Source organism: Trachemys scripta, chromosome 7 (assembly GCF_013100865.1).
Source record: "Trachemys scripta elegans isolate TJP31775 chromosome 7, CAS_Tse_1.0, whole genome shotgun sequence".
Classification (NCBI taxonomy): Eukaryota; Metazoa; Chordata; order Testudines; family Emydidae; genus Trachemys; species Trachemys scripta.
In genome coordinates this window covers 68,742,966-68,754,100 of record NC_048304.1, presented here as the reverse complement: position 1 = coordinate 68,754,100, position 11,135 = coordinate 68,742,966, and the positions used below count along the sequence as shown (strand labels likewise).

General features: G+C 37.4%; 1 protein-coding gene across 1 annotated transcript in view; it reads right to left on the bottom strand.

The window, feature by feature from the left end:
* Positions 1-3,563: 3,563 nt before the first annotated feature.
* RET (ret proto-oncogene) overlaps positions 3,564-11,135 on the bottom strand; it is a 56,237-nt gene continuing 48,665 nt past the window's right edge. The window contains exons 18-20 of the mRNA XM_034776850.1: positions 9,392-9,491; positions 7,476-7,623; positions 3,564-5,534 (exon numbers count right to left, since the gene is read on the bottom strand). Of these exons, the coding sequence (XP_034632741.1) occupies positions 5,377-5,534; positions 7,476-7,623; positions 9,392-9,491 (406 nt within the window). The 3' untranslated portion in view covers positions 3,564-5,376. The remainder of the gene's footprint in view (positions 5,535-7,475; positions 7,624-9,391; positions 9,492-11,135) is intronic.

The following is an 11,135-nucleotide window of genomic DNA, read 5'->3' as shown; positions in this document are numbered from 1 at the left end:
AAGTACTTCCTTATTTTTGTTTTAAACCTGCTGATTATTAATTTCATTGGGTGATCCCTGGTTCATGTGTTATGTGAAGGGGCAAATAACACTTCCTTAATCACTTTCTCCACACCATTCATGATTTTATGAATCACAACCCACAATCACCAGGGGGAGGGACAACTCAGTGGTTTGAGCATTGGCCTGCTAAACCCAGGGTTGTAAGTTCAATCCTTGAGGGGGCCACTTAGGGATCTGGGGCAAAATCAGTACTTGGTCCTGCTAATGAAGGCAGGGGGCTAGACTTGATGACCTTTCAGGGTCCCTTCCAGCTCTATGAGATAGGCATATCTCCATATATTAAATCCCTCCTTTTCTAAGCAGACCAGTCCCAGTCTTTTAAATCTCTCATCATATGGAAGCTGTTCCATATCCTTAATCATTTATGTTGCCCTTCTGTGCTTTTTCCAATTCTAATGTATTTTTCTGAGCTGGAGCAACCAGAACTGCACACAGTATTCAAGATGTTGGCGTATCATGGCTTTAATATAGTGGCGTTATGATTATTTATTATCTATCCCTTCCCTAATGCTTTCTAACATTCTGTTAGCTTTTTTGACTACCACTGCACATTGAGCAGATGCTTTCAGAGAACTCCCCACAATGACTCTAAGATCTCTTTCTTGAGTGGGAACAGCTAATTTAGACCCCACTGTTTTGTATGTCTAGTTGGGATTACGTTTTCCAATGTGAATTACTTTGCATTTATCAACACTGAATTTCATCTGCCATTTTGTTGCCCAGTCACGCCGTTTTGTGAGACCTTCCTTTGTAACTCTTCAGAGTTTGTTTTGGACTTAACAATCTTGAGTAATTTTTTATCATCTGCAAACTTTGCCACCTCCCTGTTTGCCCCTTTTACCTGATCATTTATGAATATGTTGAACAGCACTGGTGCCAGTACAGATCCTTGGGGATTAATTAATTCACCAATTCTCTTTTCTCAAAAAATATATACATTTTAAAATTAGGTCTATAAACATTTTCATACATAGAAAATATCCTTACACATAAAATCTATTGTATTTTCATTAACACCTAATCTTTGTCTCATTTCTAACCTTATTGATACATTTTAGCCTAGCAAAATGATCATCATTAGAACAGTACAATCAGTATTTTCAGATAAAAATAACTTTACAGTGTTTTTTTGCAATACCCCTATCTTTGCATTGTGGAATATCACAAATACTACTGTAATTGTCAAGGCTTTTTATGGTGACTACTATACTGCACTGTTGCCTGGATCTATCATGCAATGCTTACACAGACACAACCTCTCGACTGAATTCAATAAGAGTTTGGCCTGACCAGAATCATGACTAAACATTTGGAGAGTGCAGAAGCTGTGTATAAGACACAAGTTGTGTGTATGTGTTTATAGTATCTGTATTTAAGTATACCCAGGTCCATTGTATTTATGTTCACATTTTATATGAAATATTGTTTTTATATCTATATAGATATAAAATAATAGAGGTCTATATAGAGAATATCACATGTGCACACATACACATGCACACTTTCCTACACACTTATTTGGCTGGCAATATGGAAAACACAATTTAGGTGGATTAAGGTCAGTCAGAATAGATTCACAACCATTTACTTTTCAAAATTCTACTGGACATACATTAAAGTACACTTTTTTTTTTTTTTTTTTAAACAGATCAAAGCTAGTATTATGTGACTGGCTAAGCCACAAGGAAGACGGTGATATAATATCAGGGCCTCCTTGCTGTTGTACAATTAGGAGTTTCATAGTGTTTTCATTATAAACCCTGTAATAGATTTAAGAACTGTGTGGGCTGTAATTTTGCATACAAGATTTTAGAATGTGGGGTGGGTCATTTTGAAATCTTTTTTTATATATATATAAAACAATGGTCTATTTTGGAACATTTTAGTGCTTGTATTATTCAAATGTGATTGATTTAAAATTTTTAAATCAAGCAAGCAATTAGTACAAAAATAGTCTTATTGTATTGCACTCAAATAGTATTTTTAAAAGACTTTACACTTTATATTTCCAATTTAATATTATTTTACCACATACAATGAATAAAACAGGATGCCCATTTTGGACCCTTCATGATTTAATGGTAAGAATGCATATTTGTAAAGTTGTTTAAAATATGTGACAGGCTGAAGTCTATTGTATCAGCTGCCATACATTTACATGACCGATTTTAAGGATCACACTTAAGAAAAACATTTGCACATAGAAAATAAATGTACATTAAAATCGTTTCCTGGTGTCTTTATGAAGAGAAAAACGCCTTTGGATTCACCCATTTCTAGAACTGGCCACATCCTACAGAACCCCAAGTGTAAAATGTTTATGTGATGTAGTTTTTGTTGACATGTTGGTAGAGCTGGAAGAATTTTCTGTCACTATTCCCTCAAATATATAAATGAGTTCATGTTGGCTCTTCTCGTGCTCCTTTTAAGTTTTCTGAGAGAAAGCAAGGAAACACAAGTTATTGGGCTCAATACTGGGGAAACTGGGTGAAATGTCATGGCCTGCTAGATCATGTAATCACACCTCTGTAGAAGACCCATTCTGGCCTTAAAAATAAAAATCTATGAAGTTATGAAGTAATTGAGTTTTACTGTCCCTAACATTGGTGGGAACTAAAACTAGAATTTTCATGTGAGTATTCATTCCAGAAGTGTATCCGTTTTCATCCAATCAGAGAATTGAAATACCTTGCGACTTTAATCACAACTAACCAATACAAAACAAATATCAAATGCTCCACATGAACCATTCACAATGAATCTACAGTGTGGAAATAAAAATTGTCAATAATGAATATATGTAAGGAAGTCACAATCTGCTTCTTACAGATATTCTGGGAACAATAAGGAAGGCTAAATTAGTTGGATTATAAATTGTTCATTGTGAATCATTCATTCAGCTCTGCTTGAGAAAGTGGGCAGGCGGCTAATTATCTATGGCATAAATGTAATTACTTTTTGCTGTTTTATGTTCTATGCAACACCTATATCAGATGTGTGTATAAGGAAATGAATAATAAATGTGACTGGGAACCCCAGTTTTCATAGGGGTAAATTGAACTAACCAGAGGATGATGCTCAGAGTTTGAAATACAATGATACTCAATGCTGTCTCCATCAGTTGGTTATTTCAATACCACTTGTCATCTCACTCACCTGTCTTAGAATGACACTGTTGTCGCAGGTTCTGTCACATTAGAAACTGGAGTAAAGTACCTCTGCCTGGAGGACTTTTGTTCTAGTTTAGGAATTTCTGTCACATGCTGCCACTGATGAAAAATCTCTCTGATGCTTCCGGATTGCTCGTGACAAATGAAGAATTCAGATTTCTCACTGATGGACTGAAATAGTGGGAAAACAGTGTATGGCCAGACTTAATGAGTAACACTGAAAGCTACCACAGCAGCGGTCACTGATTGTAGACCTCCCTTATGTTGTTATGGCATTTGTACCTAGTTTCTCTCTCAGTGCCAGTGAAGAAAAAGCCCATTTAATGGGGGTTTAATTTTCCATTGCATTTATTTTATACTTATTTGATGTGCATTGTTACAGTGTATGCAGGGCTGTGCCACACCTCCAGAATCATTTGAGATGCCACTGTTGTATCACAACTAAACTCATTACATCTTCTCTTCCTATGCATGTCTGTATCTTTATGCTGTGCACAGAGTACCTAGTGTAGTAGTTAGTTTACACAAAGAAAAATTCACACTGCTACTGCTCGTCTGAAAACAAGTTATAATAAAAGACAATATTCCTTTATAAAACAGTGTTTAAATACTAACACAACGCTTTACATCTGTACTTCTGTTGTTTGTATGAAGACCTGTGTTAAGTTTTTGGCAATCTGACTCATTTACTTCTTAAATCACAGACTTTAATGGAAACACATTGTGCTGACACACAAAACAAACACATGAAGACAGCTAAACTGGAATTTAAGAGACAGGAACAAGCTTTGGCAGAATTGGATTATTTAAGAATAGCCATCACACAGGTAACAACATGTCACTCTGGGTTTATGGTCCAACATTTTTAGAACACAAAAAATATTCTCTTCAACAATATTAAATTACAAGTAAAAGACAGAAAAGTACTGCCAACCTATTTATCCCCTTCCACATAAGCTCTATAAGAGTCAGATCATTCTCCTAAATACCACATCAATATGGTTGCACACCATTTGAATTAAATTTACCCTTAACAAAATCAGGTGATTTCCCCCTCCCACCCCCCGCTTGTAGGGAATAATTAACTAACTAAAGATAAAAGCATCAGATAAGTTATGCTAAGTAAAAGGGTTGTCTACTTGTGACTTACAAGACAGAAGATTTATTTGGAATGGTGTCAGTGTGATATCCTATGTTAGCAGTGTATTGGACTGTAGAATCAGATTTTGAGCTTAGAGGAAGACTCCAACTCATTGAACATGACTGCAAACAAAATCTCTTTGCTTTAATTTAGTTCAAAATATCCTGTACAGTCTACACTGAACTCAAACAGAATTATGATTGTACAACAGATATTGTAACATTAGTAAAATGGATGTAATGGAAAATAAGTTGTGTCAGGTGAGCACTCTTGATTGACATCAGTCTATATAGCATATCTGGTATCAAATTTATCTCCATTGTGCTAAAGGTAAGAATAGTTTAAACATAATAAAACAAACTCTTTTCTCATTAAGACAAGACAAGACATTTTTACAGCTTTTCAAGACTTCAAATGTTGAATCTCAAGTTCCCTACTGAGTTACTTAATGTTTGCTTCGAAACCAAAATACAGGCTTCATTAGTGCCAACATCATGGTAACACTTTGGATTCTATAGTAAGCTCAGTTATTTTGAGCCAAATGTTTTTTCCCCCCTACATATACTGTTTGTGCTTCATGCTTAGATCAAGTGGCCTTTTGTTAATAACCAGAAAAGTAGCAGTTCAAGTACAACAACATTTTCCCACCCAAGAAAGCTGTAATGTAGGACAGCTGACCTAAAAAATTGTAAGCATGAAGTGCACAGCCATTTGCAATAAACAGTTACCAAATTGGACTATGTGCAGAATGGTGGACTAAAAAATAAGTACTGGAACTACAACTTTTATCCAGTTTGATATGTTTCCTGAAAGGGGAAAATAATCAATTATAGTCTTGATCATGCGTAAAACCACTTGAGAAACTACCAAAAAAGAGTTTGCCATTTGAGAAATTAATGTTGGTTTAACCTGTTTTAATTGTACAAAGAATGAGCCAATGGACTTTCCATTCTTTGCATGTTTGCTCCCCTCATGGGTCCATTACCTTTCACAAAGAAATTTTTAACTATCAAACTTGTCCATAAATTTTGCCGCTGAGGGTGAAACCATCCAGTTAGCATATACACTATCATTTGCATATCTTGAAAACACAGAGTTAGTGCCATCGAATCTTGTGAGTGGAACGGGGCTCTCCTCAGGCCAGTTCGGGTATGACATGCCTAAAAATGAAAACAGATAATTTTTTCTGCACTGAAGAACCATAACTTCATGTGCAGACAGTAAGGCCCTTGGCAAAACTCCGTTCAATACTTTAAGCCAGACCATTGTTTTTTGTCCCCAGTCAATTGATATAAAGTGTGTTTCAAAACCCCAAAGCACAAATTCTGCTGAAGGCAAACACCCTGAACAAATAAAGTGCTGTCTTGATAAAAAAAAAAAAAAAGTGTGTGTATCATATAATCCAATAAAAGTTAATAATTTTTCTTCTGATAGCCTCCAACTTTTCACAATTTTATAGTTTCATGACAATGTAATTACAAATTGCTTTGCCAGAGAATTTATTGCAACTGGAAGTTCTTGCTGTACATACAATGCTCCAAGCAGTAATAAGCCCATTTAAGGCAGGACCCAATGTCCATTCTAGTCAATGAAAGTATTTCCATTGACATCAGTGGGTGTCTTTCCATTGGCTTCAATAGGTTTAGGATGAGACTCGTATCACCCATCATGATCTCCCAGTAGTACAATGGGCTGCAAGGTTCTGAGCACTCTGACTCTGATCCAGCTATATATTTAAATACAGGTTTAAAGTTAAGCATATAAGTAGTCCTATTGACATCAGTGTGCTACTCATAAATGTAAATTTAAGGTCATGCTTACGTATTTTGCTGGACTGGGCCCAGAGTGCTCAGCATCTTGCTGATCCAGCACCATATGCAAAAATATACCAAGGCCAGCATTTTCAAAAATAGAAGCCTAATTTTGTTGCCTATTTTGGCACCTAAATACGTGCTGAGATTTTCAAAAGCATTCAGCAATGGGAACTTCAATGGGAACTGTTGGATGCTTAAGCCCTTTTGAAAATCTGACCACTTATTTAAAATTCCAAATATGTATTTAGGAACCTAACCTTGGACACCTAGTTTTAAAAATCATGTCTGGGGAGCAGAGGGAAAAAAAAACTCAAAGATATTTTCTAATTACAAACATACAGAGTAATGGAAAAGCTTCAGCTTTTAAAAAAGTTTTACTGCTTGAAGAATGAAAAAAATATGATCTTTGAAGTTAGTAAACAGCCAAAAACATGTAGAATATTTAATCAGAAAACAAAATATAGGAGTTTTGGCAAGAACCATTTTTACTGTCCATCTCACCATCACAATATGAAAGCACATGTTCCCTTTCAAAACACTTGCTACATCATTCAATCAGGGCTTAGTGCTAACATTTGCATGATAAACTAAAGGATGTGAAAACAGTCGAAAGTATTTTTATAGTGGCCATCACCAAATCAATTTCCAAAAGACTGTGTAGCTACACTCAGTCCCCCCATCATCTGTAAATTGTAACCTGATCCCAACCCATGTCATGTTAAGCAGAAATTTCTGCACAAGGACTTAAAACATGTGAGCAGCAGCTGAGATTCAGGAATCCGTGTGGATAAACATAAAACTGTAACAAATTGGGCCTCACTATTCAACTGAGCCCCCCAAAAATGTTTAGCAAATGTTTTTTTAAATCCCTGTTACTTAAATTAGAGATATAGAATCTAACATATTTCCCCAACTCCACCCCCCAACACAAAAGACTATTTTAATTGGATATTCAGTTCTTAGCCTTTTAAAATTTCCCCTGAGAGTACTTCCCTGATCTATTTATTTCTCCTTATCATATGATATATAGATATATATGGTGATTTTACTTATTTTCACATCCTTTTTAAATCTTTTTTTAAACACAGCTGCAAGACGCCTAAAGTATGATCTTGATGCAAAGTTTGACATTTACAAATAAAAAAAGCTTTCCAAGCAAATTTTGATTGGTTTCATTCACACAAGAAACACTCTAATGGGGTTACAGAGTCTGAAGATAGTGCAGAAGAAAAAAAAACACTTTGTGTGTGTGTTGCTAGAATCTAGTAAATGCATGTGAAATTCTACCATAGAGTTTGTTTTCAATCCATGTGGAGGGGAGGGTTCGAGGGAGGGGAGCATTATTACAGTCCACGAGTGGTGTCTCCTCTTCTGAGAGCCCGTCATCATAAAGTAAGGAGTCAGAGGGTGTGGAAGCTGCAAGATCTAAGTAGTCCTACCAAATAAATAAATAAAATGCTAGGTTACAATAAGCAACAAAGTCATTCTCAGTTATAGTTGCTAACACATTTCTGGCTTCCCTAGACTGGGCAACTGCAAACTCAAAGTGGGCCCTTCTATAGAGAATACCAACTGCTTAATCTCCTGTTTTCTGCCAGAGTAGTGTCCTCGGCAATGCACTTGTTTGCAGAAACACTAGACATGCTTCGACAGAAACATGCTCAGTTAGTGCTTCTCCTGTTGAATGCTGCTTGCCAACGAGTTAACTCAAAAATCACACTGATAGATAGGCTTTAATTTCAGCTTTCCTCTCAACTTAAAATTCAATGGGAGGACAGGGTGCTTAACAATGCCTGGAAGGTGCTCTCACCATTTTGCAGCATTTGGCCCATAGTTCTGTTCAGGATGCTGGTTGTTTTGTTTTTAACTAGGATAACCATTTCAGACAACATTGCCCAGTTCAGTGTTACTGTCCAGTCACTGGATTATCCCAGATATTCTGTCTGTCATACAAAGCAGACACAACTTTTTGGGTTGGAAATTTACTTTTAGTTCAATACATTGCTCTTGTAATAGCCTTTTGGAACCTCAAAACAAAAAACTTTGCTCTTACTTTGCATTTCACCATCACTGATTTAACTTTGATTTTTAAATTTTCCTATAGAGCATAATGGCTCCCTTCTGTTCACTTCTTAATCTGTGCCCAGCAACACATGCCCAAGCCCAGAATGGGTTAGTTCATTTGTTCTCCCTCTGCTGGATTTGTAACAGAGGAACAATATTGTAGGTCTTACCTAGAGAGTCACTATTGTTGGAGATTTCTAATGTTTTTGCAAAACAGGGATTTTATAAATATATATTGGTAAGCGCATACACACACCTATTTTTAGTCACCGGCCTCCACTTCTGTGTGCACATGTACACTTGTATGTGCTCATTCAACTGCACATGCTCTTTTCCAGCACACACAAACAACTGGATTTTTCCATGAAAAACTTCCATTTGCACTGATAGAATTTCCATGCCTAAGCCAGATCAAATAAGTGCACATAAAAGTATTAATATTGGAAAATATCCATTTAGGTGGATGTATGTTTGCAGTGTGTACTAGGGACTCAATCCTGCAAGGTACTGATGGAGATACTCATGGGCTTTAAATTAAGCGCATGCATAGGTGTTCTCAGGACAACAGTGCTCAGCAGTGTGCAAGACCAAGTCCTAGATGAGGATGTGTAAAGGCTCCACACTGACAATGAGGTCCTTTGAATTCCCAGGAAAATCCCTTATCAGATTATGCATTTGAAAGTAGACAGATTTGGAACCAAATGGCTTTAGTATTTTGTTGCTCCTATCACATCTTTAAGAAATCCCAAATCAGAAATGACACAATACTTGCTTTGCAATATTTTAGTCATTTAATTTGAGGCTTTCTACTGCTTGATTATTGAGTAATGCAAATTAAAATTAACTCTGCAATAATAAATTTGTTACTAAGGAAACTAAGTGGTAAAATAATCAACCACACAACATTTCTAGGTCTGAAATCTTCAAAATCACCATACAAAAAAACGATGGAACTGCTTTTGGAAAGCTTTCTGCCATCTGGAGGAAATAAGGTTTTTGGATGCCTTTAATCCTGATCAAAATAAGAACTTTTCTTATCAGAAGTTTATTTCTCTGTGCTACAATCAAGCTCTTTGGATTGTAAACATTTCCTACTAGTTTTCATTAACTGTGCAAAACTCATCTTGCAGCAGACTTACCCTACTCTTCACCATCATTTTCTCCAGTTCTTTGCTGATGTCAGCAAATGTTGGCCTCTTATCTGGTTCCTGTTTCCAGCATCGCAGCATCAAGTTATACCTATGAACCAAAGTAACACATAATAAGATCCTGCATTCACAAATGGTTTGGTTTTCCTTTCTGCTCAAATAAATCTACAGTACAGTGATCTGGACACTGTTGTGAATGCCACTCAAAGAAATATCTCAATCTTTCCTTTTTCTTATTTATGTAGCTAAACAATTTCTCCATGGGATGAGGCCCTAATACTGCACTGAGAGTCACATGAGTGTACCTTTATTCCCAGGAGATGCTGCATGTAATTAAAGCCCCAGGCATATGGATCTCTTTGCAAGATTGGTGTCCAAGAGTAAGTCTACACTGCTACTGGGAGGTGAGATTCCCAGCGTGCGTAGACTCTCGCCCTCGCTCAGCTCGAACTCTTGTTCTAAAAAAGTCAGTGTGAACCTGTGGCACTGGTGGTGGCGTGGGCTAGCTCCTCAACCCCAAGCCTGCCTGATCCCAGTGTTGCAACCCCCACAGTGCTATTTTTAGCATACTAGTTTGAGCTGAGGTATGGTGAGTGACTACATACGCTGGTAATCAGACCTCCCAGCTGATCCCTTACACTTCTCCTATAGGGTGACCAGATAGCAAGTGTAAAAAATCAGGACAGAGGGTGGGGGGTAATAGGTGCCTATATAAGAAAAGCCCCCAAAATCGGGACTGTCCCTATAAAATTGGGACATCTGGTCACCCTATTCTCCTATGACTTTTGCTTTCTCGGACAGTCACCTAGAAGAAGAACAAAACAACCGGTACAGGGGGAGTTGATAGTGACACCAATGTTTAGGCTGCCTAACACTTCCCACCTGCAAGATTCTGGCAACCTTTCCTTTGAGAAACTTTCACATCTCCATTGTTTGCCTCGGGCCTTTGGTATTTGGCAGGGGAAAAGTCCTCTGGCTACAGAAGTGCTTTTCCTTTATGGTATGAAATTCCATTCAGCTTTTGCTGAGATATAAGCTTTCAAAATAATTTCCCCTCTCCTGCTCTCCTTCCTCGGGAAAGTGTTGGCAGCCTGCTAACATAATAACTGAACACATTAATATTCTAAGGGCAGACTCCACCGCCACAAAATCAGCAGCACCACCACATTGTTCTGGAAATAGCTGGGAGCAGCCATAGTGGTGGGGAGGAGAAAAACCTAGACTGGGCTTCCCTCCTCTGGATCCAGCACCTGGACCTAGTGGCCCATTCTTTCCTCTGGGGACAACAAATAGGGCAGGAGCTCCCCCAACTCCCAGAAGGGAAGAGAAAGAAAGAATTGGGCCAGGCTGAGTTCTCCCATGACACTTTTTCTGGACTCAGCAGCCCACCCAGATAATGTAGTTAGAGCTATAGCTTAAATGACTTCTGCTGCAGTGCTGAAGGTTCAGGATTCAAACCCCGCTGGTGCTCAGCTGTTCATAAAAGAAAGTGGCTTCACCATTTTCCTTAAAAACCAAACAGAAACAAACAAAAAAACATTTTGAAATTATATTTAAATTACCCTACGTTATAAGAATTCTGTTTAGGTTGCAAATTCAAGCACTTGAAAGTTAAAAAATGCCAGATTTATGATTGGCTGTACAACCTTAATTCACACCCTCCCTCTTGGGCATAGGCATTATGATACTATGTGATCATGTCATTAAAGACTGTCTCAAAAACACATGTGCATAG